Genomic DNA, 27,936 nt, shown 5'->3' on the forward strand with positions numbered 1-27,936 from the left:
AGATCACTGCCACTCCCCACCTTCCACCCAGCCAACTTTCCCTGTGTAGATGGTGGGACCGCAAGCTTCCGAGGAATGCGTGCAAATAATGGAAGGATCAGAGGAGAGTCTGTCTCAGGGCCCTAATCCAAGCTGTCCTCGGATTTGGCAATGTCGTGCTGCCCCTCCTCCCTAACCATCGCCTCCAGTTTTATTCCACAGCCGGATTTTCCGAAATCGGAGCAGTTTAATCTCTTAAATGCATAATTAGGGAGAATGGTTGATTGCAAAGGCCTCTTCCAGTTCTCCCATTTATTTAAAACACACTCCTGTTCACACAGCAGAGAAATAGGGCAGGAAATCTGGGGGAGGGAAAGGCAGGAGAGAGGAGAGGGATGGAGGGAAGGCGGGGCTGGCTCTGTGCTTTTATCAATGAATGCCGAGGCCTCTGCAGATTTGCATAGGAGCCGACATCTCCACGCAGTTGGTTGGCTGATGCAAGCGGGGCGGGGCGGGCCTGCGTGGGTCTGGCAGCCGCGGGGAGTTGGCGTTCGGGCCCCGCCCCCGCCGCGTCCCCACCCCCTCCTGGCGCGCGCTCGCGCCTCCGCCAGCTGCAAGTGGCGGGCGCCCAGGCAGATGCGATCCAGTGGCTCCCGGTTTGGCAAGGGCGGTAGCAGCTGGCACCTCCCGCCGCCCCTGTCGGGAGGGTCGCGGGGCACAGAGGCGCCTTCCGGGCGCCCTCCAACCAGCCACCCGAAGCCCCGGGGGCTGCTGCTGGGTGAGGAGGGGGCAGCCAGATATCCGGCTTTTCTGCCCTGAATGCTTTCACTCCAAAGCTGCCGCCGGGGCCGCTTTGGTGCCTGAGAACTCTGAGGAGACAGGCGCAAGAGGAGAGCAAGGACACTGCAAACTTGCACCGCGGCTGTCTGAGCCTCCGTTTCATAGAGCAGAGGCCCAATTTAAGCCCAGAAGTTTAGCGAGTAGTGCAATCGGAAGACTTCCCGCAGCGGAGGGTCGTAGGAGGGTGAGTAAGAAGGCAGTCCCCGCCCTCCGTTACCCTACACCGCCCCCCCAGACGAGGGCCGAGAGGAGCTCAGAGGAGCTGAAAGGAGGGCAGCAGGCGGCCAGGACAGCAGACCACAGCTCGGAACCAACGTTCCCAGCTGGAAAGTTGCAGAGGATTCGAGGCCGCTCCGGAGCACGCAGACCACAGCTCAGGCCTGGGGGCAGGAGAGGACGGTTACTAATTACCATCTCTGTTCAACTATAGTAGTTTCTCTCTTTCCGGAGCGCAGCGAGCTACAGACGGGAGCGCAGCACTCAGCAAGAAGCACAGGGTCCCATATGCTGAGCCCAATGTGCTTCAGGGTCTCGATACAACCCTGAGCCTCGATTTATTGAGACTCCTGCTCTCCTCCTTGCAGTTGGAGGAAAGCGAGAGAATCGAGTGCATGCACAGTTCTCCAGAGATCAGGTGGAAGGAGCGTTTCAGGACCAAGGACTGTTTGGAGCCCCTTCTCATTGGGGGGAAGCAAAGGGCGAGGCTGGATCTGGGAGAGTCCGGAGACTAGTACAAACAACATTTCTCTGGCGGGATGGGGACCATGGGACTGCTTTGGCTGCTGCTGCCCCTGCTTTCCGCGGCAGCCTCAGGCTCCGGGACCCGGACGGGGGCCGGCCAGCGCGTGGGCTCACTGGCCGGAGGACCAGCGGTGCAGCCCCGAGAGCCGCTGAGCTACTCGCGTCTGCAGAGGAAGAGCCTGGCGGTGGATTTCGTGGTGCCCTCGCTCTTCCGTGTCTATGCCCGGGAGCTGCTGCTGCCGTCGCCGTCTGCGAGGGCTGGCGGGTCGGAGGCACGCGGCTCGCTGGCTCTAGACTGTGCCCCATTGCTTAGGCTGGTTGGGTCACCACCTGGGGTGTCCTGGACACCAAGAGCCAGCTCGCCAGCCCCGGCACAGACGCTGTCCAGGGTGCTGAAGGGTGGCTCGGTTCGCAAGCTCAGGCGCGCCAAACAGTTGGTGCTGGAGCTGGGAGAGGAGGCAATCCTCGAGGGCTGCGTGGGGCCCCCAGAGGAGGCGTCTGCGGGACTGCTCCAGTTCAACCTCAGCGAGCTGTTCAGCTGGTGGATTCGCCAAGGCGAAGGGCGGCTGAGGATCCGCCTGATGCCTGAGAAGAGGGCGTCGGAAGTGGGCAGAGAGGGAAAGCTGTCTGCAGCGATCCGTGCCTCCCAGCCCCGCCTTCTCTTCCAGATCTTCGGAACTGGTGAGCAGCTCCCGCCTGAGCTTGTCGGGATTTGGTTTTTTAGACACATCAATTTGCAACCCATGTCAACTGTGTCCTGTTCCAAAACCTCAGCCTCTGGTTCTTAGCCCTCTTTCCTCCTTCCACAAACCTCCCCCAGTTAGACCATATTTCTTAATTTCTCCACGAATGCAGTTATTCTCCAAGGGTCTTCCTGCTTCTTCAGCAGCCAAGTTGGGAGAAAAGTTTCCTTCTCTTGGCAGAATGCTTCCTTGTACTGACTAACACAGGGTCCCAGCCAAAATTGGATACCCTTCTTTGGGGGTCCCTGGGGCAGCTGAAATGCGCCTATCCCAAGTTTAGTTCTAGATCTCAAAACTATTGCCCTTCGTCCCTTTCCCTTGTTCCTCTTTCTGGCCATCACAGATTTGGATAAATGTGGTACACTTTCTTATGGAATATAGAATTCCTCGCTATATTATTGAATTCCACCCATCTGTTTCCTTCAAATGTTGGGTTACCTAGGGTTATTGCCTCTTCTTCATTAATTCATCCTGTTTTCCCTACCCCCAACCCATCTACTGTCCAGTCTTAGACTCTTGTTCTTCCTCTCAGATGTCATTGGGAGAGTCCCAGAAGAACTAAGGGACAGAGATGTGAAGAGAGGAAGCAAAGTTGCCAAGATGGTCTTTTTTTGGGGGAGTCACAGTGAAGTCAGAGAGAGACAGTAGTTGGTTTCCCTTGCTTCCTCTGCCCCCTGCCTTCCCTCCAATTCTTAGCTTGACTGTCTACAGCAGCAGCTCTGGATAACTCTCTCTGGCAGGCCTGTTTCACTGCAGAGCTCTCTGCTGGAGACTCCTGAAATGAGGTTTCTGTTTCATTTACTCTCTCATTTTCTTCTCATATTCACTGAGTTGTGTGTGTGTGTGTGTGTGTGTGTGTGTGTGTGTGTGTGTGTGTGTGTGGAGGCACTTCCTACTAACTCTTCCCATAGTATCCTTTGACTGGAAAACCAGGTGGTTTTGAATGGATGGTTCTCTTGTAAGACCACTGGGGAAAGACTTGTGAATAAAATATACAATGTAAATGAATGAGAAAGCAGAGAAAAGAAACCATGTCTTTTAAAAGCCTACTCTAATTCCATTGAGCAAACCCAGTATCTGTCATATCATTCTCATCTTCAGAAATAAATGAAATTCTTATGCTCCACTGGTTACTAATGCTGAGTATTAATTGGATGGAAAGCATGGGGAAAGCCCACTGTAGAGACACAAGTATCTCCCCCACATAACCAGTGCTGTCATGCAGCAGAGATATTCAGAAGCTGCAGTTCCCCAGGCATTGCATGGTAAACATACTGGTATGTGGTCCCCAAGGAAAACAGAGTCTGGATGCATATTCCATTGGTGACATTGGCACCTAAAATGACCCCTTTGTGTTCAGTGTTCAGTGTTGGACTATGTATTAATCCATAATAAGAGGCAGGGTCTGATGACTTTCATAGCGCCTTCTGTGAACTGAGATAGGAGACCAATAGTGTTGTCTCTCCACAGATACTTTTGTACAGAACAGCTGTGCTTTAATGTCATCCTGGCTTCTGTGGTTTATACATGCAACATTCTCTTTTAGTGCCTAATGTTTTTGTAATGGATATAAAAATGACTTCTCTGGGAATGCAGATTTTTTCCACTTTGATGTCTAGGAGCATTTCTAGAGCTTTTCCATCACCTCCTGTTAAATGACCATAGGCCCCAGCAATCTAGATCAGCGGTTGTCAGGTAAAAGGCAAAAGTGGTCCTTTCTGCAGCCCTGAACTTGCCTGCTATAAACAGGCAGGTTGCATGAAGCTATCAGTGGGTGTCTTTGTAAGAATCACATGTTTCATGCATTTGAAGAATATCCTCTAGTCGAGCCTTAGATAAGGAGTTGAAGCTGCAGAAGGGGGGGAGTTTCCTGCAGCGAGGAGTGTGCTTTGAGGGAAGCACTGTCAGCATCCCAAGTTCTCCCTCAGCCCCACAGTCCATTTGGCAGCTGGACCAAGCCCTTATGCATCATTTGACACGTCTAGCAATCCTGGTTTCCGAAAGAGCCAGGATTCTGCCATTAAAAGGCTAGAAAATTTGGCCAAGCATTTTTCAGCAGAATGGGGATCAAATGATAATTGATGAGATCAAATAAGACACTAAGTATTACTGGATGAGCTCCCCATGACCTCCGCAGAGACAGACAGCTTATTGAAAAGCACTTCGGGGCTTGTGGTGATCACACTTGGAACAGGCTGGGCTCTCCTGCTTTGAGCCATGTACTGTCTTCAGTGAGGCAGCTAGCCATGCATGACTAGCCTCTGGCCTTCCCACTGCCTCCCCAGCCTCATTCGGATACAGTCTCCACTGCAGACCTCCCCATGGAGGGAGTAGACATACCCTGCTGTATCATGTTTCATGTTTGGGGCAACATATATCATTGTGGTTGCATTCATTTTCTTGTATGAAAATTCAGGCTTAAGTTTTCTCACTTGGATTGATTTTGCTATTTATCGTGTTTGAAGAAATGGGTTTATTCTTTTTTTATATAGGCGGTGATTTATAAAAGAGGCATTTAACTCTTCTGTGGCATAGGATCTTCGAGTACACAAAAGGCAAATAGGCACGACTCAGTGTATTTCTCCCTGCTTCTTCCCAAGTGACTGGTTGCCTGGTCTAGAGGGGCCCACCCATGCTGATGGGTCTACGTGTGGGGAGGAGATCTGGTGATGGGTGATCTGGTGAAGGGCCTAGAGCAGCCCATTTGTCTCACTGAAGATAACTTCCTAAATCTGACTAGAACTATTACTGGGGGCGTGGTAAAAATGGAAAAGTCCCCACTCAGGACAAAGTCATACCTTTGTATTGCTTGTGGTTTGGCTTGTCTGAGAGGACAAAAGGATGTCTGAGAGGCCTGAGAAAGCATGACTTGCTAATGGTTTTTCCCTTGTGGGTTGCTTTCACTCATCAATGGGATCAGCGTTTCAGAGACCGAGGCAGCTCTATAGGGCATCCATTCATGGATACGAGGTAAAGAAGCAATTGCTGGGACTGTGCAAATGGTAGTGCACCATCCTGGGACAGCCCAAACGTCAGAAGAGGTGTCTACGTGGAGGCCACCACATTGCTCACAGCTCCACTTGGCAGCCTGCTTATAGATGTTTTAACGTCTTGCTCTGCCATCTCCCAGGAAGGGGCCTAGAGGATGATGACTTGTGGGATAGGAAGGCATGTTTCCCTGCAAGCGCCCCACCCCTTCCCACTCTAGGGAAGTGGATATATGACTGGGGATTTTACAGGTGCTATGGAGAGGCCTGAGCAATTTACAGTAGATGTATGCAATGCGGTACACTGGAGACTTGACCTCACATACCTGTCAGTCCCTTCCCACTTCATTGCTGGAGAGGGAAAGAGAGTGAAGGAAGATAGAGAAGAAATTGGAGCTCCCAGAAGGGATAGCAGTTATTGGAGGTAAATTGGGAGAATTGGAACAAGTCCAGAGAAGAGCTGATTTAAGAGTTGAAAGGACTGATTTATGGTGAAAGATAAAAGAATGAAATATATATATGGCTGGCGTAAATGGCAATGCCGAGAAGGCTATGGTAACAATCCACAGGTCTCTGAAGAGGGAGAGGGGCAGTAAAGGACGAGTTATTCAGTGTGGTCCATAGAAGTAACAGGATGAAACTTGCAGAAGGAAACTTCAGGTTGGATATCAAGGAAACCTTATTTTCTGAAACTGATACTCCTGGACTATGGAATGGAATTCTAAGGGATCAAGAGTAAGGTGAGATGTGGGTCAGATAAGCCACAGCATTCATAATTAATCAGTTCTGTATTTTCAAATGTTAAGAAGACACAGTTAAGGCAGGAAAGCTGGGATGGGGGGCAGTGGCAGGAATCAGGATATTTAGAGATACAACTCTTTTTCTTTCAGTTTTATTTATTTTTTTAAATCTTTTTATGTTTCAATTATAGTCGATATACAATATTATACTAGTTTCAGATGTACAACATAGTGATTAGACATCTATATAATTTACAAAGATATCACCCCGATGGGATACAGCTCTTGAGAGCCTTTGGGTGTTGATGTTTCCGGGGGAAAAAAGAAAAGAATTGCTTTGAAGTTGGTGGGGCATACTTATAAGAAGATTGTTAATAAAAAAATTATTTTGAAATTACTGGGTTTATTCTTTTCTGCTCCCAAATTAAACACAGAGTATTTCTCTGGGGTGTTGTCTGTATATCCGGGGGGGGGGGGAGGCACACTCCCCAGAGCATTATGCATCGAAGGCACATCTATAGGTCTGTGCATCATCACGTCGTTGGGCGGGCGGAAGGTACCTGGGTCTTGAGAAGATGAGACCAAGTCCAGATGTGGTGGACATATATCCCTATTGTCCTGCCTACGTTTCAGGAAGTTAGACCTTGACCTTGGTTGTCTCGGAAATACCCTGCTTTTCACTACTACTGGTCACACACAGTCAAAGTTGTGTTGGAAATGGGGTGGGGGATGTTATTCTAGAAAAGAGAGCGAGAAAAAAAGGTAGCTGCCTGAAAACACTTTGAAATGCTGGGAATACATATGGCTATTTGAAAGGTGAAGTTCATCTAAACCCAATTGATCCTCTCACAGATTTACAAAAGAGAAAGAAGGAAAATGCATGCGGGGTTTTTATGTGGGGAAGAAAGTGTCATCATTAGTAAAAATGAATGTCTTTCTAAGGACGTTTGTGTGCTGAAGGTCAGGAAGGACTGGCCTGCAGGTTGGAGAAGGGGAGAGGGAGAGAAGGGTCAGCAGAAGTTGCAATCCCTGGCCACTCAGGATTCCTGCCTGATAACCTCACTTCAGAGGCATTTGCCAGCATAAAGGGCATTGTGCCTCTCTTTATAACCATTATTCATGTCCTGCTACAGTTGTATGGAACTTAACAATTTAGAAAGCCCGTTCACGTTTATTATTTTTATCAATCCTATTTGTTTTTGTTTTACTTTATAAATGGAGTAACTGAAGTCTAGATGTTTGCTACTACTTTTACGAGGTCATGCAGGTAGAAAGCGGTCGACATGGAAACTTGCATTTATGTGTTGAGAGGTTATGTGATGCTGGGTACTGGGCTAGGTACTGACTAGGACCACATATCTCCTTTCCTTGAAATCAGGGGGTCATCTCAAGGTGCCAATTACAACTAAGACATGTGAATAGATGAAAAGCTTTACATTATCTTTGTTAGAAGGCCGTGCAACAAATATGTGGGGTTTAATAGCCATGACTTAGAAGCGTTTCTTAAAATCTTTGATGCCCACTTTTATTATTGGAAAAATGGGGATAGTAATATTTCCTATTTTAAGGTGTAGTCATGGAGATTAAATCACATGATACGTGTAGATCCTTAGCCCAGAGCCTGAAACATAATAAAGTCCTCCATCAATATGAACCACATGGTTTTTCCTAGCAGCAGCCACACCCAGCGATGCATATACATTTTAGTCTATTTGAACGGTGCCATCTGGAGTTGCACAGTCCTTATTTGTGCCCATATGTGGCAACCCTGGCAGCAGCAGTTGTGATACTGTGGGCTCCCCTTGCAATTAACTTCTAATTTCTAAGAGATGAGAGGTGGGATTCGGTGGAAATGGAGAGATTGACTAGGGTGGTAATTTGTATTTTCTTGCCACGGGAGGTCTGTCTTTCCAAGAAATGTGGAGGAGAAGCAGGATTGAGGTGTGGCATTTAATTCATATCTATCAACTTATATCTTCTGGTAGGTCTTTTGACTTTGGATTCAATCCAAAGACAGGGACTATTTTCATGGTCCAATTCTTTGTTCTTCTATAGAAAGAAACCAAGCCTTAACTTTATGAAAGTATGAAATCTAATGCTGAGGAAGAGCAAGATAGAGGCATTACAGATGAATAGTTTTCAGATAGTGGATCTTTCCTGAGAGCGATCTGTGCAGTTCAGGCCCCTCCAAGCTCTGAGAGGTGCTGGGCCACAGGCTTCGGGTAACTCCTTTGCTGTAATTAGCTGTGCTCTTTCCTTACATTTCTAGCCTCACCATTCATTGTCAAGTGGAAGTCAGGAGAGAGGTACCAACTCTTTAATGGGCACGAGCTAATTAAGAACAGTTAAACCTTTGAGATTTCATGGAGACACACAGCCCAGGGACTTGAGTGGGAGGCTGTCTCAGGAAAGTGCCTCATCCTGAAGAGGCTGTTAAGCATTTTATAGGTGGTGGTTTTTAATGAGCCATAGCTGAGCGTTGCCGCCAAAAGAAGCACATGGTCATCACCTCTGCTTGGGAGTAGATGAAGAACAGGGCATGTTCACCACCCAGAGTCCGTTCTCCTTCTGTCACCATATACACAGGGCGCCAAAAACATGTATATACATTTTAAGAAAGGAAAAAAGCTGTATTAAAATTGTAATACAATGAATGACGCTAGCATTCATTTGATTAACGCCGTCTTTTGAGCACACATCATACTGCACATTGCTACCGTAATTCAATCCAACTTTGAAAAGTAATACATAAATAACATCTCTTCAAAAGTGTACATTTTTTGGCACCCCCGGTATTTGACCACCTTTCTCCCCTTCTACCCCCCCTCCCCCCTTGTACCCTCGGTAACCACCAAACCGTTGTCTTTGTCTACAAGTTTTTGTTTCTTTGTTTGTTTGTCTTGTTTGTTTGTTGCTTTCAATTTTATATCCCATACACACAATGCAATATGTAGATGATATGTTATAGAAATGTACACTTGAAACCTGTATAATTTTACTAATATCACCCCAATAAATTTAATAAAAATTAATAATTACCCCAAAAAAGAATAGGGCCTGTTGGTGAGGGTGGTTATAGGTGTCCAGGAGTTACATGGACAGAGCTGTGAATAAAGCTGTCAAGCAGCCCTATGAGTGCCTTCTTCTTTCGAGCCACCGCTTTGTCCTCTGGTCTAGGATGCGGTCAGTGATTCTTAACCTAGTGGTGACCGGGCTCTTCCACACAGGTCAAGGTGTGAGGAAGGAACAGTTAAAAAAGAGTGTTGGCCTGAGGTAGTGAGGAGGTGAGGGGTATCCCAGCTCCTTTTTTGGTGACTCAGATTCTTCAAAAGAACTTTTTTTTCTTCAGTGAATCTTGTGATGAATTTTCCAACTGGGCTATTTAGAGCTTGGGTTCTTTCCCTGGAAAATTCTATCAGCATCACTTGATGATATAATGTAAGCATTCCAGAAAGTGGGAGGCCCCAGACTGGACAGAGAGAGAGAGTTCTGAGGGGCAGATATACTCAACCACTTCTTTAGTGGTTGGTATATCTTTAATGATGAGTCCTTTTTCCTTGACCCTTGCCTTTGTGGCTAAGTAACAACAGGTGCATGGAAAGGTAGGCAGTCAGAATTCTCTGGAGTAAGGAAAAGGTTAAAGGGAAGGGATGAACCACAAAGGAAATCTAAGCAAGCTTAAAGGCAAAGGAAGTCAAAAGGAAAATTGAAGCCATTGACTGTGTTTTTGTTTTTCTCTTATTTACCTTTTATTCAGTTTTCATTGGAATATGGCTCATGGGCCTGCGCATGGGCAGGTCTCCTTTATGTATCTTTTCCACATTCTCAGCCCAGATAATTGCGGTTAAGTGTTCTGTGGCAGAAAGGACACTAGGTTAGGAGCCAGAAGACTTAGATTCCATTATATTTGATTTGCCTTTTATTAGCTTTGAAATCTTATGCAGCTCCCTTAACCTTGTTGAGCCTCTGGGTCTTTGTTCTTAAAGGAGATAATATATTATAGAACTTGTGTTGACTACTACTTCATGACATCTCTAGAGCATTGGATGAGATGATCTGTGTGAAAGGCTCCAGTCTGGATTATTCAGAAATGAATAAATAAAGCAGGAGAAGAATGAATATACAAGGTCATGAAAAGTACTGAGATTCTGCTTCATCCACTCATGGTTTCAACCAACCCGTGGCTTTAGGAGCAGCAGTACAAGGTCCCAGATTTTGAGGCAGGTCCTGGGTTCAGTTACAAGCCCAGCAGCCCCGAAAAGGGGTTATGTGGCCCCTCCCCAAGGTTTCTCAAAATGAGTTTTTTTCACTGGGCTCAGTTTTCCTAATTTCAGAATTTTTATGGAAATGAATCTCTGGTAGTGGGACATACCGTGCTTCCCCAAAAATAAGACCTAGCCGGACCATCAGCCCTAATGTGTCTTTTGGAGCAAAAATTAATATAAGACCCATTATTATATGATATGATATGATATGATGTGATATGATATTATTATATTATAAGACCCGGTCTTATAGTAAAATAGGACTGGGTCTTATATTAATTTTTGCTCCGAAAGATGCATTAGAGCCAATGGTCTGGCTAGGTCTTATTTTTGGGGAAACACGGTAGGAACCTGTATTTTAACATCAGAAAATGATTTTTTTTAAAAACATTGAGGGATGACAAATGCAATAAAGTGCATTAACCTTGTTTACAGTTTGATGATAATTCTCACATACAACATCCATATATCACCGTCCAGATAAAAATACAGAACGTTTCTAGTATCCCAGAAAGTTCCCTCCTGTCCTTTTCCAGTCTGTATCCACGACCCACCCAAGGCAACCATCCTTTTGATTTCCTTGTCATCAGTTAGTGTTGCTTATTTTTGAACTTTGTGTAGGTGGAATCATGCCATGTGTACTCTTGTGTCTGGCTTCTTTTATTAAACATGATTTCTGTGGGAGTCATCAACGTCATTGTCTGTACCAGTATTCTTTCCTTCCTTCCTTTCTTTCTTTCTTTCTTTCTTTCTTTCTTTCTTTCTTTCTTTCTTTCTTTCTTTCTTTCTTTCTTTCTTTCTTTCTTTCTTTCTTTTTTATTGCTGTGTTGTGTTCCTTTATGTGAATATGACACAATTTATTTATCTGTTTTCCTTCCAAGGAGTTGGATTTGTGGGAAATCAAAAGTAAAAGAGGCTATTCCAAGTAATGGGAAGCATCAGTCCTAGATAAGGGGTTGAAGCCCTGCTCTACCATTCACTGGCCCAAGGCTATTTATTTTGTGTATTTGAACTTCAGTTTTCTTATTTGTAAAGTGAGAAAAATAATTCCCATCTCCCAGGGTTACTGTGATAATTAAATGGGATAAGGCAGGTAGTAGGCCCGAACACACTTTTGGTACTCAGCAAGTGTTACTTTTTCCCTCAGTTATTGATTATATTTCTTTTCCTTGGTGGCTAGAATGGGTCCTTCAAAAATTTCCTGAAGCAGGGAATGGGAACATTTTTACAAGTAAGGTCATTAACTCACAGAGGGAAACGTAATAGCCAAGGACCATGTAAATTACATATAGTAATAATAATTTTAATTAATACTTTTAATTATAAATAAATAAAATAATTTTAATAAAACACAAATGTTTCTTACACTAAGTTTTAGAATTCACAAAGAAAATAAGCTATTCAATAGATAAATGAAAAATTAAAAAAACTCTTTGGTCTTACATTCAGATCAATTAAAGAAAAGAGAAAAAAGTGTACAGGAGACCGAAAAAGATGGACAGAAATACAACTGTATTTAAGAGAGACAAAAATGACTGAGAATGACAGAGATATAAGTGGAGAAACAGAGAAGAATGTGTAAGAAGAGGCAACCCAGGAAAACAGAAGGCAGGAATTATCTCCTGGACACTGAGATGCAAAGATATAGAAAAAGAGACCAAAAGAGTGACAGAAAGAGAATGGGGGAGAACACTTGATTACATTTTGATCTGGAAGGGTTCTGACCTGGTGTCAAAGTCTGCACTCTGAAACTATGACCAACATTGTTGTTTTTTCAATTTCATTGATATATAATTCACATACAATAAATGCACCTATTTTAAGTGTACAGTTTGATTTGTTTGAGAAATACAAACCTGTGCACCCACCACCCTAATTAGGGTATAGAACATTTTTATCAACTCCCAGAGGTCCTTCCTGACCTTTTGAAATGAACCTCCTGTATATCCTGCTCTAGGCAATTTCTGATCACAATAGATTAGTTTTGTCTGTTCTGGAGGTTCATGTAAATGGAATCAGTATATTCTCATTTGTGTCTGGCTTCTTTCACTTAGAATAACTCTTATGATTTATTTGTGTTGAGTGTATTAGTTTGCTGCTTTTTATTGCTGAATAGTATTTCATTGTATGATTATACCACACTTTTTTATTCTTCCAACCATTCATCTGTTCATGGACATTTAGGTGGTTTCCAGTTTGGGGCTTTCATGAATAAAGCTTTTTGAACATTTTGTGTACAAGTCATTTTGTGGACATATGTTGTCAGTTCTCTTAAATCCATTATGGAATTGCTGGATTGTATGATAAATGTGTGCTTAACTTTATAAGAAATTGATGAACTGTTTTTCCAAGTAGTTTATACCACTTCATCCTCCCAACAGTAATGTATGAAAGTTCTGTTTAATCCATATCCTTGGGAATACTTGGTATTATCAAAATATGGTGGTATCTCATTGTATTTTGAATTTTTCTTTCTTTATATTGGTTATCTAATATTGCATAAGAAATCAGCTTAAACGTTAGTGGCTCAAAATAACAACAACAACAACAATAATGATGATAATAATTTATTACCTTTTATAGTTCCCGTGAGTTACGAATTTAGGAACAGTTTTACTGGGTGTTTTTTACGTGGTCTCTCATGAGATTGCAGTCAGACGTCAGCCATCACTGCAGTCATCTTAAAGCTTGACTGGAGCTGCAGCGTCTACTTATAAGGTGCCTTACTCACATGGTTGGCAAGCTGATGCTGGCTATTTGTGGGAGGTCTCAGTTCTTCTCCAGGTGGTCCTCTCCACAGGGCTGATGGAACATTCTTGTGTCATGGAGTCTGGCTTCCTCTAGAGTGAGCATCTATTGAGATGATTATATGATCTTTCTTTTCTTCTGTCTTTCTTTCTTTTCATCTTTCTTTCTTTCTCTCTCTGCTTTTTTCCCTCCTTCTCTCCTTCCCTCTCTCCCTTCTTTCCTTTTGTAAATATGATGAATGACAGTGTTTGAATTTCCAATGTTGAATTAGCTTTACATTCCCAGGATAAGCGCCACGTGGTCATGATGTATTATCCTTTTTGCATATTGCTGTATCAGCTCACTAATATCTCACTGAGGATTTCTGCATCTTTTATTCATAAGGATTATTGGTCTGTAGTTTTCTTGTCTTTGTCAGGATTTAGGGTCTGGGTAATGCTGGGCTCATAAAATGAGTTGGGAAGTGCTCCGTCTTCTCATTTTCATGGAAGAGAATTGTAATTTTTCTTGAATTTTTGTTTAGTAGAATTTGCCACTGAAGCCAACTTGGCCTGGTATAATCTTTGTTGGAAAGTTTTAAATTACTAATTAGATTTATTTTATAATAATTATAGGATGATTCAGATTATCTGTTTCTTTTTTTAGTGAACTGTAGCAGTTTGTACTCTTCAAGAAGTTGGTTAATTTCATTTAAGTTATTGAATTAAAGCAGGTAAAGTTGTTTGTAATATCTTCTTATTACTTTTTTATGTCTGTAGGGTCCATAATGATGTCTCCTCTTTCATACTTGACATCATTAATTTGCATCATCTATCTCTTTTTATGGTCATTCTGCCTAGAGGTTTACCAATTTTATTGATTTTTTTAAATTAAAGTTTATTGGCTTGACAATTGTTAGTAAAGTTACATAGATTTCAGGTGTACAATTCTGTATTACATCATCTATAAATCCCATTGTGTGTTCACCACCCAGAGTCAGTTAGGATTTTTTTCTTTTTTAAAAACAGCTTTCTGTGGCATCAATTTCTTTTTTCCCCTAATTTCAATTTCATTGATTTCCGCTCTTTTTAAAATTTTTTTTTATTACCTTTCCTTCATTTTGTTTGCCTTGGGTTTAATTTGCACTTCTTGTTTCTAGTTTCTTAAGGTGAAATCATAGATCATTGATTTGATATCTTTCTTCTTTTCTAATACAAGTATGTAATGCAAAAATTTCCTTTAATAACTGCTTTAGCTGCATTGTACACATTTCATTATGTTTTAATGGAATTTCATTTACATTCAACTGAAATGTTTTCTAATTTTTCATTTGGCTTTCTCTTTGACCCTTGGTTATTTATGTGTGTTTTATTTTTGGATATTTGGGCATTTTCCAAATATCTTTCTCATTGATTTCTAGTTTAATTCTGATATCGCCTGAGAACATACTTGGTTTGATTTCAGTTATTTAAAACATTTTAAGGTTTTTTTTATGGTTCAGAATGTGGTCTATCTTGCTGAACATTTCATGCACTCCAAAAATGTTCATGAAAAGAGCATTTTTTCTGATGTTGTTGGGTGGAGTGTTCATTCAGTGTTAAGTTAGGTCAATTTGGTTAATAGTGTTGTTCCGGTCCTTTGTATCCTTATTGATTTTCTGTCTGTTACATGTATTATCAATAGAGGAATGCTAAAGTCTCCACGTTTTTGTTTGGCCTATTTGTCCTTTCAATTCTGTCACATTTTGCTTCATGTATTTTGAATTATTAGGTGCCTACCCATTAGGATTGACTCTTCTCTTGGTGATTTGACTCTCTTATTATTGAGTAATATCTTTTTATCCCTGGTGCTATTCATATTTTGAAGTTTATTTTTATTGATATTAATATATCCACTCAGGTTTCTTTTGATTAGTACTTGCATGGTATATTTGTTCCATCCCTTTACTTTTAATTTATGTTTTTATATTTAAGGTGAGTTCCTTGTAGAAAACATATAATTGGATCTTGTGTGATTTAAAAAAATTCAATCTGATAATCTTTGTCTTTAATTACTTAATCTGTTAGGCCACTTGTATTTAATGTTATAATCAATGTGTTGGATTTTGGTCTACCATTTTATTATTTGTTTCTTTTGTTTGTCTCCCTGGTTTTTGTTCTTTTCTTGCTTCTTTTCTGACATCTTTTGGGTTATTTGAATATTTTTTTACTATTCAGTTTTAATATCTATTGAGGTTTTTTTTTGCTATATCTCTTTGTATTATTATTTTAACTATTGTAGTGGTTGCTCTAGGGATTACACACAAACACAGTTTTACTGTCAACTTTGAGTTGACATTTTAGTACTTCAAGTAAAGTATAGAAACCTTACAACCATATAGGTCCCTTTACCCTTCCCCTTTATATTATAGTTGTCATATGTGTTATAGCTACATAATTAAAAACTGTATTGCTTTCAGCAGTTACACATATTTTAAATAATTTAAGAAGAGAAAAATAGTCCTTTATATTTATCCAAATACATACCATTTTTCTTGTTCTTCCTTCTTTCCTGACGTTTCAGTTTTCCCTATTTTTATTTTTTATTTTTCTTTATATAAATGCAAAAGGGCATTTATTTTAGAGCAGGTCTGCTGGCAACAAATCCTCTTAGTTTTTCTTTATATGAGAACGTCCTTATTTCACCTTTATTTCTGAAGTGTATTTTTTGCTGGACACAGAATTCTGGGTTGAATTTTCTTTCCTTTTCTTTTCTCTGCTTTTCTCTTTTTTCTTTTTCCCTCCCCTCCCCTCCCCTCCCCTCCCCTCCCCTCCCCTCCCCTTCCTCTTCACACTTTAAGAATGCTTTACCTCTGTCCTTCATAGTTTTGGATGAGCATTCTGCCATTAAATTGTTCTTTCCTATATGTAGTTGTTTTCAAGATTTCTTTGTCTTTGGTTCTCAGTAGTTTGATTATGACTAGTCAAGCATGGTTTTGTTTGACTTTATCCTGTTTGCAGTTTATTGAGATTCTTGAATCTGTAAGTTTGTCTTTCATGAAATGTGGGGAGTTTTCAGGCATTCTTTTCTTTTCTTTCCTGCATAGTGTCCTTCTCCCCTCCTCTGGGACTCCAATTATACAACTATTAGACCTTTTTGATATTGTCTCACAAGTTCTTGAGGGTCTGCTAATTTATTTTTTTCAATTTTTTTTCTCTCTGTTCTGCAGATTGGATAGTTTCCATGATCTATCCTCATGTTTACTGATTCCTTTGTTTCTGTTTGCTATAATTTTTGATTTTTGATATATCTTTCAGTTTAAAATTTCTGTTTTCAAAAATAATTTCTATTTACCTTAGAAGTGCCTTTCCATTTTATTTTCCAGAATGTTGACTTTTACCTCATGGAACACAGTTATAATAGGTAGCTTCCTTACAGTCTTTGTCTGACAATCCCAACGTATGAATCAGCTTGTTATTGACGTTTGTTGATTGTCTTTCCCTTAAGAATTGGTCACATTTTGTGTGTGTGTGTGTGTGTGTATGTGTGTGTTTGTTTTTCTTTCTTTCTTTTTTGTATATTGAATAATTTCAGATTGTATGCAGGAATTTTCAAACGTTACTTTGTTTGGTCTCAGACTTGGGTGTGGTTTAAACCTTACTTTTGTTTGTTTGTTTGTTTGTTTGTTTGTTTTTTCTTAAAGCCTTTGTTTGCTGCTTTGAGTCTGTCCATGCATGTGCTGCTCAGAGATGAGCTGGGACCCTGGGTTAGCTTTTTCACAGAATTAGCATATTTCCTGCTATAGCTCTCTCTCTTCTTTGGAATTCTCCCTGAACTCAGTTTTACTACCTGTACATCTTTTGCACAGTTTCTGCCAGGGTTGTTCTCAAGTAAAACAGAGACAGAATAAGGACAAACAAAACAGGGAGTCTCTTCATACTCTTTGGCCTGCGGGGGCCCCTCTTTCCAGTTCTTTGGCCTGAAAGGTATGGTTTCCAACAGAGTTTCTGTAAGAATTTTGGCTGCTGACATTGCCAGCTATGCTGACTCTGTTGAGGACGCACCATCATGAGATAAGAGAAAAAAGAGAAGAAAAAACAAAGGAATGGAGATTTTCCTCCATACTGTGTAGATAACAAGGCTCCTTTTCCTGGTCTTTTTCTCTGGAAAGAAAGGATTTTTCTGGGCATTTTAGCTGTCTCTCTGTGGCCCCACCATCACAGCTTTGCTGGGTGCCTGCATTTGGCTCATTTGCTGTGCAGGAGAAAAGCGGTGAAAATGGAAAACTCACCTACATGTGGGTTGCTTTTCCATGTTTTGACTCTTCCTCAGTATCCCTAGTTTTATTCACTTTGCAGAGTCCCTTCATAGTGGGTTTCTTTTCCTCTTCTTTTTTTGTATTTTGTCCCCAGTTTTTGGTTGTAAGCAGCAGGATAAATAGGATTCAGTGGGTTTACTCCATCTTGCTGCACTGGAAGTCCCTTGGTCCTTTTTTGAATCAGAGTTTCCATCAACAGTATTTTTCTTTCAGTCTTTAATATTTAATGTTGTGCCATTCTTCTGTATTTAAATTCTTTCAGCTCTTGTTTGCTGAAAGTGTCTATATTTTGCTCTCATTTCTGAAGACAGTTTTCACTGGATATACTTTCTGATTGATAACACTTTAATGATGTTGTTATATTGTTACAGGGTTTGCATTGTTTCTGATCAGATGTTGGATGTTTCTTTATTTACGTTTCCCATATGTCTCCCTCCGACTCCCATGACGGCATTAGGATTTTGTCTTTATCCTGGGATTTCAGCAATTTAGTGATGATGTGCCTTGTAGTTGTGTGTGTGCTTCCCATTTGTTGAGAGGTTTTTTGTCCTGTGGGTTTATAATTTTCATCACATTACTAAAATTTTCACATATTTTTTCTGCTTTCCTTTTCTAGATATTGAATTACAATTATATTATACTATTTAACGTGTTCCCCATTTTATTAAGGGTCTGTTAAGTTTTTCAGCCCTCTTTCTCTTTGTACCTCAGTCTGGGTAGTTTTTATTGCTTGTCTTAAAGTTCATTCTCTCTTCTTCTGCAGTGTCTAATCTACTGATAAAACATCCCATCTAATACATTTTTTAGTTTATGTATTGTATTTTTTCACCTGTAGAATTTACACTTCCATTTTGTTTCTCTCCTCATTGTGTTTATGTTTTTAGGCTGCTTTGGAAAAGAACGTTAAAATAGCTTTATTATAAATATGATGAAGGACTTAAAGAAAAACACACAGTTTCTCTCTGTCTCTCTGTCTCTCTGTCTCTCTGTCTCTCTGTCTCTCTCTGTGTCTCTGTCTCCGTCTCCCTCTCTCTCTCTCTCTCTCTCTCTCTCTCTCTCTCTCTCTCTCTCACACACACACACATGCAAATACATGGATACAAGTAGTTATAGTGGTTCGGTGGAGGCTTGGAGAGGTGTGATTGGAGTAGTTTCATTCTATACCTCCGGATCTCAAAAACCCTGTGGACTGGTGGTATTACTGATAAAGAAGATAGTTGGGAAGAGGATCTGCTTTGAGGGGAGAGTGGCTGACATGGTACCAGTTGTCGTGGGCATCCATCTGAAGATGAGGTTATCTGGTAGGCACATGAAGATACAAGATGGAAGCAGGAACAGGTGAGAGGTCCAGAGAGAAGATATGGATGTTGGGAGCTATTTATATGGACCTGGTGGTTTAATTCTTGAGAGTAGATGCATTTTCCTGAGAAGAAGAAAGAGGAATGAGGTCACACCTTGTATTTACAAAGTTTATAATTAGACAGGGGAATGGAATCAAGACATCACCAGAAAGAAGGAAGAGAAGCCATTACATCGTGTCGTGTCATGGAAGTTAAGGGAGGCAGATGTTCCAGAGCTGGAGGGGAAAGGCCATTGTGTTTGGCCTAGAGCCTTCTGGAGAGCAGGCATAGGCAGAAGGAAGTGTAGAGGGAGTGCTGAAGAAAGCAAAGCAAAATGTGATTATGTAATCATTCAATCTGTGAAAGGAAGAAGAGAAAAGAGAGAGAAAGGAATGTCAGTGATGTTAGAGGGTTCAGCAGAATGAAGAAAAGATGTATTAAGGGTAGATGAAAATCAGAATGGAAATGTTGAAAATCAGAAGGGAAAATGCTAAAGAGAAAGGTTTTAGGAATCAGAAAGGGTGGGGATAATTGTAGCAAGATCACTCAATCTGGGCATTGAGTGTATTCCATCTAGGTTCCTGTCTACATTTGCAGTCTCTTCTTAAAACAGAGTCCCTGCCATCTCATCTTTTTAAATAAATCTGGGAGATGGGGATCACTGATTTATGAGGCTGTCCTGTGTTTGCTGAACAGATCTGTTGGGAAGAAATTTAATACTGGCTAAATTCTACACCTTTGTAACAATACTAATGATAACAGCTACCATAGAACCGTTTTAGACAGATTGTTTAATCCTCACTGTAACATGGTAAGGTTGATTTTATTATTATTCTCATTTTTCAGATAAAGAAACTGAGGCTGAGGTAGGTTAAGTAACTGCCCAAGGTCACATAGCTAGTAAGGATCTGGTATTTGAATCGCAGCCTGTTTAACTCTACAGTAACTTATAATCTCTATGTCTTATTGCTCCTATTTGTGACTGTCATTCTGCCTCCAAGTATTGTCCTTTCTTCAACATGAAGGCCCTTTAAATGTTTGGAGTCAGTTACCCCACATATCCTGGATAATTTCCATTGTCTCCTCCTTCTTTTCTTGTTCTTCCTCTTTTTTTTTACCTTGTTTTTCTTTTCTTTTTAATTGTTAATTCAACAAATATTATTATTAAAAAAGTTAAGACTTTTATTAAAAATATAGCTAACATACAATATTGTATTAGTTTCAAGTGTACATCGTAGTTATTCAACATTTATATACCTAAAGAAGTGATCACCATGGTAACTCCAGCAACATCTGACATAGTACTATGTTATCACAGTATTATTGACTATATTCCCTATGCTGTACATTACATCCCCATGACTTATGTGTTTTATACTGGCATTAGGAACTTTTATTCCCCTTCACCTCTCCTTTTAAAAATTTTCAATTACAGTTGACCTACAATATTATTTTATATTAATTTCAGGTGTATAGCATAGTGGTTAGACATTTATATCATTTAAGAAGTGATCCCTGTAACTAGTCTAGTACCCACCTGGCACTATACGTAGTTATTATGATGTTATTGACTATTCCCTGTGCTTTACTTTACTTCCCATGACTATTTTGTAACTAACAATTTGTACTTCTTTATCCACTCTGCCTCTCACCCTGATAAATCTAGTACCCATCTGACACCATACATAGTTTTTACAATATTATTGACTATATTCCTTGTGCGATACCCTATATCCCCATGACTACTTCGTAACAACCAATTTGTACTGTTTAATCTCTTCCCCTTTTTCACCCACCCCTCCAGCACCCCTTCCATCTGGCAACCATCAAAATGTTCTCTGTATTTATGAGTTTGTTTCTGTTCTATTTGTTTGTTTATTTTGTTCTTTAGATTCCACATATAAGCGAAATCACATTGCATCTGTCTTTATCTGACATACTCCACTCAACACAATACCCTCTAGATCCATCCATGCCACTGCAAGGGCAAGAACGCATTCCCTTCCCGCTAAGCAATGTTCCATTGTATCTATGTACCCCCTCTTCTTTACCCATTTATCCATGGATGGACACGCAGGCTGCCTCCACATCTTGGTCATTGTAAACAATGCTGCAATGAACATATGGATGTACACATGCACTCAATTTGGGTTTCTTGGGATAAATACCCCAAAGTGGGATTACTGGCTCCTTCTTTGTCTCCTATTATAGCCTTTGTTTTAAAGTCAGTTTTGTCTGGTGTAAGTACCGCTACCCCAGCTTATTTTGTCATTGCCATTTTCATGAAATATACTTTTTTCATCCCTTTGCTTTCAGGCTGTGTGTGTCTTTCAATTGGAAGTGAGTCTCTTATAAGCAGCATATGTAAGAGGCTTGTTTTCTTATTAATTCAGGCACCGTATCTTTTGATGGGAGCATTTAATCCATTTACATTTAAAGTAATTATTAATAGATATGTAGTTATTGTCATTTAATTACTCATATTTTTCATCTTTTCTTTTTTCATCTTAAAGAAGTCCCTCTAAGATTCCTTGTAATACTGGTTTGGTGGTGATGAACTCCTTTAGCTTTTTTCTTTTCTGGGAAGCTCTTTATCTGTCATTCAAATTTAAATGATGCCTTGCTGGGTAGAATAATCTTGGTTGTAGGTCCTTACTTTTCATCACCTTGAATATTTCGTGCCAGTCCCTTCTGGCCTGCAAAGTTTCTGTTGAGAAATCAGCTGACAGTCTCATGGGAACTCCCTTGTACTAGGTAGCCAACTGCTCTTCTCTTTCTTGCTGCTTTTAGGATTCTTTTTTTGTCTTTAACCTTTGGCATTTTAATTATGATGTGTCTTGGTATGGGCCTCTTTGGGTTCATCTTGTTTGACACTATCTGCACTTCCTGGGCTTATATGTCTATTTCCTTTGCCAGGCTAGGGAAGTTTTCCATCATTATTTCTTCAAATAGGTTTTCAATTCCTTGGTCTCTTCTCCTTCTGGTACCCCTACAATGTGACTGTTGGTACACAAGATGTTGTCCCAGAGCCCCCTTAAACTATCCTCATTGTTTTGGATTCCTTTTTCTTTTTGCTATCCTGATTGGGTGTTTTCTGCTACCTTATCTTCTAAATCACTGATTTGATACTTTGCTTCATCTAATTTATTGTTGAGTCCCTCTAATGTATTTTTCATTTCAGTTATTGTAGTCTTTATTTCTGACTGTTTATTTTTATGTTTTCTATTTCCATTTTTAAGTTTTCTGTCTCTTTGTTGACATTCTCCCTGAGCTCATGGAGCATGCTTGTAACTAGTGTTTTGAACTCTGCATCTGGTAGATTGCTCGTCTCCCTTTTGTTTAGGTCTTTTTCTGGAAATTTGTTCTGTTCTTTCATTTGAGATATATTTCTGTGTCTCCCCATTTTGGCTTCCTCTCTGTGTTTGTTTCTGTGTATTAGATAGGGCTGCTATGTCTCCCAGTCTTAGCAGAGTGACCTTATATAGTAGGTGTCCTGTGGGGCCCAGTGGTGCAGTCTCCCTGGTCACCTGAGCTGAGTGCACCAGGTGTGCCCCTTGTGTAGGTTGTGTGTGCTATCCAATTGTAGTTTAGCCCTGTTTGCAGGTCAGTGGGAGGGATTGGCCCTCAGGATGATTGGTTGTGAGAACTGGCTGTGGCTACAGTGGAGGAGCTGTGGTGCAGGGGCTGCCCTTTCAGAGTGGGATTTGCTTTAGCAGCGCTCTGGTGCCTGCACAGTCTGACCTTTGGGTGTGTTGTCCTTGGAAGTGGCTAGGTGATGCTCTGACTTTGTCTGAAGCTGGCCACTGGACTTGCCAGCCCTGGGACCACCTGGGAGAGGACGTGCTGCCGGCCAAGTTCAGCCATAGCCTGTGTCCTGCCTGGGGCCACCTGGCATGAGCCACAAAGCAGTCTGCAGATGGCCATCACCTGTGCTGGACTTGGAGGTGCCTCAAGAGGCCAACCTGTGAACTGAGGCTGGCTGCCACTAGTACTGGGCCTGGAGCTGCTCAACAAGAGGTACAGGATGTGACAAAGCCAAATGCTACTTGTTCGGGTTTTGCGAACCCTTGAGAGATCTTAGGAAAGTTTGCAGCATGAGCCAAGATAGGCTGTTTTTATGGAAAAGCCACTGGAAGTGCCTTGGGTGTGCAAGTTGAGTGGGGCTAGATCTCAAGGAATCACCAGTGTGGGGGCGGACAAATGGTGTTGGTTGAAACCCAGATATAGTGGCCTCCAGTACCTGCAGGCTGGGAGTAGGGAGGGCTCAACAAAAAAACAATGGAGTCTGCCAGCTCTTCTGTCTGGAGAAAGCTGCCCCTCCAGCCCGCGTCCTGAAGCCAAACAATGCAGTTCTTCCCTATATATCCCTGGTGCCTTTCAAGTTGCTGCCCCAGTGCTGGAGCTCAGAGCAAATGATCCTGTCAATGAATAAGTCCATGCATGGGTCCTTTAAGAGGAGCACTTGGGACTCTAGCCACCCTCTGTCTCACCAAATTACAATCTCTGCTGGTTTCCACCCCAGAAGTTATGGGGACTTCTCTTAGCACTGGAACCCTGGGCCAGGGAGCCTGGTGTGGGGCTGGGACCCCTTGCTCCTCTGGGATATCCCTTCTAATTTTTAACAATCACATGCTGGTGTGAGGCCAGCTTGTTCCCTGTCTTTGTCCCTCCTACCAGTCTTGAGGTGGCTTCTTCTGTATGTCCTTTGTTGTAGGACTTCGGTTCAGCTAGACTTAAGCAATTCTCACTGATGGTTGTTCTGTAGTTTAGTTGTAATTTTGATGTGGTCATGAGAGCAGGTAAGCACAGCATTTACCTACTCTGCCATCATGCTGGAAATCTGAATGAATAATTACTGAGCAGTTTCAGTGTATTAGACACTGTGCTAGGAGCTGCACAGATAGCAATGAACAAAACGAATCAGGGCTTTGCCCTCATGGGATTTACAGACTAGTGAGGGAAGCATATTAAATGAGCAAATAAATACACAATAAGAAATGATGATAAATGCTCTGAAGGAAACAAGCATCTCTAGCCTCCCGTGTCAGTCTTCCTCATACGCTCTGGGTTTCAGAGAGCTCACTACGCTTTCTTCTCTCCTCCCGACATCCTCTCCTTTTAAGGGGTGGACTTCAAATGAAGACAACTTTCCCCCACTCTAATCTGACTGTCCTGGAGCACAGTGAGGCCTTAACTGAGAAAGCTTGTGTTACTGCCGCTTAAAGGTATAGTCACAGCAGGAGTGACTGGAGAGAAGGAAAATAATTCTCTTCTCTGAGACAAGAGCACAAATGTAAAGGGGCCATGCAGAGACAAAAGACAGAGAGTTCAGGAATGGGGCCAGATGGTCTCAATACATTCCATGAAGTATCACCAAAGGTCATATTAAAAAGATCATGAAGCCACGCATCCCTTTCCATTCCACAGATCCTGCCTTTCCCGTCATGCTCCAGCCCTTCTGTATCCACACATATACTTGACAAATGTAGCCGAGGGGGGAAGCACAAAGGTTTACTAAATACAGCGAAGATAGGAAGACCCTCCCCTCCCCACCTTCCCCTCCCCCCTCTTTCTTCCTTCCTTCCTTCCTTCCTTCCTTCCTTCCTTCCTTCCTTCCTTCCTTCCTTCCTTCCTTCCTTCCTCTTTCTCTCTCTCTCTCTCTCTCTCTCTCTCTCTCTCTCTCTCTCTCTCTCATCTCAATACCATAATTTGGAAAAATCTGGTTGAAGAAAAAAATGTCAAGAAGTATTAATGCAGATTTGATACATCTGACCTTTCTTCTCTGTAGAACAATAAATGTCAGCTTAAAATGACAGCCAGGATGGCCAGAGATATTTATGTGCTTAAATAGTTAGGGAAGAAATATAGTTTAGACTTAAGTCTAATTTGCATGAAGGTTCTGACCTATGAGAATCATATGCACTTTTAAGGAACCATCATAAGCAGTGATGTTTACATTTCAGAAAACAGAAATGTGAACAATCAGAATAGAATGAAGTGGTAAATGACTCCTGATAGGTAATGAAGACGTTTGATAACATCAAGAAAGGATTTTGCAACACAAAATTGCGTTTAGGGTTTTCATACCTGCGTGGTGTGGTATGGTGACATTTCATAGAAATACCCGCAATCCAGTTGTCCTATCCTTTGATTAAATACAAAATATTTTATAGTATGCTCATTTTTACATGTATCTCTTGGCCCCATTTTACTGAAGACATTTTATTGTTAAAACAGAAGGAAGGAGAATGATCTTGCTCCAGCTGTGTAAATCCTGATAGAAGTGTAATCCTCCAGCCTGGAGTGTAATTCTCTACTCAGCCTCATACTCAGTTATCATCAAAAGCAGCAGTGTTCCTTTCAGAGTGGAGTCTCTGAAAGGTGTTTTTTTTTTCCTTCTTAAACTGTGAACATTAGTTAACCCATTTACTTCTGAAAGGACACAGTATTGTATTGTGTTAAGAAAATAGAATCTGGAGTTAGTTCTGGGTCAGGTACTCAGCTCCAGAACTTGCTAATTAAAAGTTCTTAAGGTAGTAAGACAATAACTTAATTTTCTGCTCCTGGCATCCTCATCTATGAAATAGAGATTATTATAACACTTGCTTTATAGGATTCTTATGAGAAGTAAATGAGATAATTAAAAAAAACAACAACAAAGAGTGTACTACAGCACCTGCCACATGGTTAAAACACGGAAAATATTACCTATAATCTTCTATTTTATTATTGTTGTTGTTTTATTAATAAAGAGGTTTCTCCTAATTATTTGTTGTGGCTTTTCATATTATCTTTGCTGAAATGAGACTATACTCAAAATTAGTTTATGTTGTAGAAAATAAATGAAACAAAAGAAGGACCCAAAAGAAATGTTTAAATATTGTAGACTAAAGCAACCTATTTGCTCAAAGAACTAATGTAATCAGAAAATCAGTGCCATCCCACTGTGCGTTTCCTAAGAATTCCATATGGAACCAGTATGTCTTCTATTTATTTATTTTTAAATGTCAAATAATTTTAATTAAGTCATGAAGATTATTTCTAAACTGAAGTTATTCATTATAAGATCTTTTACTTTCACAGCAACAAAAAAAAAAGTTCTTTATTTCAATAATGAACTATGAAGTTTGAAAAACTACATGAGCTGTGGCATTGAAAGGACAGAAGAGAGTTCTGAACCTAGAATAGGAGTCATGGCATTGGGTTTTCATTTTAAGATGTGCCAAGTTGTCCTTTTTCAACCTGGGAAAATCACCTAAAAACTGCCTAGCGTCTTCATGTCTGTCATATGAAATAAGTGAGTTCTAATCTCTACTATCCCTTTCATATTAAAATTCTGTGATTGTAACCTGTTAACAGGGCTGGTGTTGAAGCATTACTGGGAAGATGCTGTTTCTATAAACAGTTGGGGGTGGGGGTCATTTAGAATTTCACAGAGCAGTGATAATAATAACCTTCTCCTATTCTTATATGTTTGGTAACAAGCAGGTTCTGATAAGATCTGTTTAGCTCTAACTAATACGGGGAGAGAATATGATAAGATTAAAGGAATTTATTTTCCTTTCCACTCCAAAGGAAAACCCAATTTATTTTGGTGCTCTTCTGGATATATAGTAAACCATCCAAGATGCTTTGTTCTGGTTTTCTGTTTTAATCAATACAATTAGTCAGGAACAAATTGTGTAGATAGAGGCGATAGATGATAGATAGATAGATAGATAGATAGATAGATAGATAGATAGATAGATAGATAGATAGAAATATAGATAGCTATCTACCCACACACATTAAAAGCTGTACTTCTTATTCGTAGGGTTTACGTTAGGGGCAAGGTTGAGGGATAAAAGAATATTTGCCTCATCTATGTCAGTATGAGGGACACAGAAGGTGTTCAGTAAATACTTGCTGAATCAATGAAGCAAAGAACAAAGAATGAATGCGGGATGAAAATATGGTATGTGACAAAGGCTACTTGAGCAAGTTCTTTGCATCTTTAATAGCCCATGTCCCAGTGAACAGTGTGTGTCTTACATGTTCACTTGATTGCTTCTTAATGGCTCATCAACTCTTCCCTTAACTTCAATTTTCCATTTAACATATAATCATAGGGACCTCCTGTGTGTTGAGAACTTTGTAAAGTTCTATATAGTAAAAGAAAATTACAAAATGTGGTCCCTGGCTTTAAAGGACTTATAGTCGAATAAGGAAGTCCAAAAATATGGGATTTGGAGGCAAAAGTTGGAGCTTCAAGATTGGACACCAGCGTCATTTAACTCTGTGATCTTCATTTAGAACACTTTTGACTCATAGTGTCTAAGTGCAGGGAATGATTGCGTCCTCACAGGGTTGTTGAGGAGATTAAATAAGATTATATATGTAGACGAGTGCTCTGTAAAATAGAAAGAACTGTAAGCATTACACAAGTATTTAATTAGAAATAGTACAAGAGAGTATGGTCTTAAAGGCTAAGTGTCTTGGGGCAAAGAACAGTGAGTTCAGGTGATCAGCATGACTTCCTTGTGGAGCGGGTGCTTGATGGGTCCTGGAGGATGAATAGGGTTTGGACAGTCAGCGTGAAAGAAAGAGCATTCCAGGCCGTGAGCAGGGAGCAGGGAGCACAGAGCATGGAGCGGGGACGGAGGGCTGCTCAATTCAGTTTGAGTAAATCGACTGTTTCTCCTGGAGTACCCAATATGAATCTCATGCTCTGCTGGGACCTCTCTATTGGGAGAAGAGATTCTATGTTGGAAACTACAGTTGGATGGGCAGGATGGAATCAGGACATGACAGGAGGACCTTGGCGAGAAAGCAAGCATGTTTGACCTTCTCATAGCAAGAAATAGGCAGCCATCAATAGGTCTGATGTGAATAGCATTTTAGGAAGATGGAATTGGTAATGGTGCAAGGTCTGGATTACTGTGTAGAGACCAGAGTCAGTAATCTGGGATGGAGGGAGAGGGACGATTTGGAAAATGAGATGGCAGAATAAAAAATGGCTCCATGTGCTCGCTTCGGCAGCACATATACTAAAAAAAAAATGGCTCCAGAAAAGCTTCATAGACTTTGGCTTCAGAGGCAGAAGAGGGAAAACTCCAAGTTTTTCTAGAACTTTCTGCCAGCAAGATTAGAATAACAGTGGTTCATTTGATAGGAAAGAAGAATGGGGGAAGCAAAGAACTTCTCGGGAGGAAGAGTTGAGTTTCATTTGCACATGGGGAGCTGAGATGATAGCCAGCTCTGGGCAGCAGCGTCCTGCGGGCAATTGAAAGGGTAGGAC

The 27,936-nt window shown here is 41.1% G+C and overlaps 1 protein-coding gene across 1 annotated transcript in view; it reads left to right on the forward strand.

Moving 5' to 3' along the window:
* Positions 1-586: 586 nt before the first annotated feature.
* The window catches only part of ALK (ALK receptor tyrosine kinase), a 641,950-nt gene continuing 614,600 nt past the window's right edge, over positions 587-27,936 (forward strand). Inside the window, exon 1 of the mRNA XM_074331841.2 lies at positions 587-2,241. Within this exon, the coding sequence (XP_074187942.2) occupies positions 1,575-2,241 (667 nt within the window). The 5' untranslated portion in view covers positions 587-1,574. The remainder of the gene's footprint in view (positions 2,242-27,936) is intronic.

This window comes from Rhinolophus sinicus, chromosome 2, assembly GCF_057876585.1.
Source record: "Rhinolophus sinicus isolate RSI-liver-muscle chromosome 2, RSI-T2T, whole genome shotgun sequence".
NCBI classification, from domain to species: domain Eukaryota; kingdom Metazoa; phylum Chordata; class Mammalia; order Chiroptera; family Rhinolophidae; genus Rhinolophus; species Rhinolophus sinicus.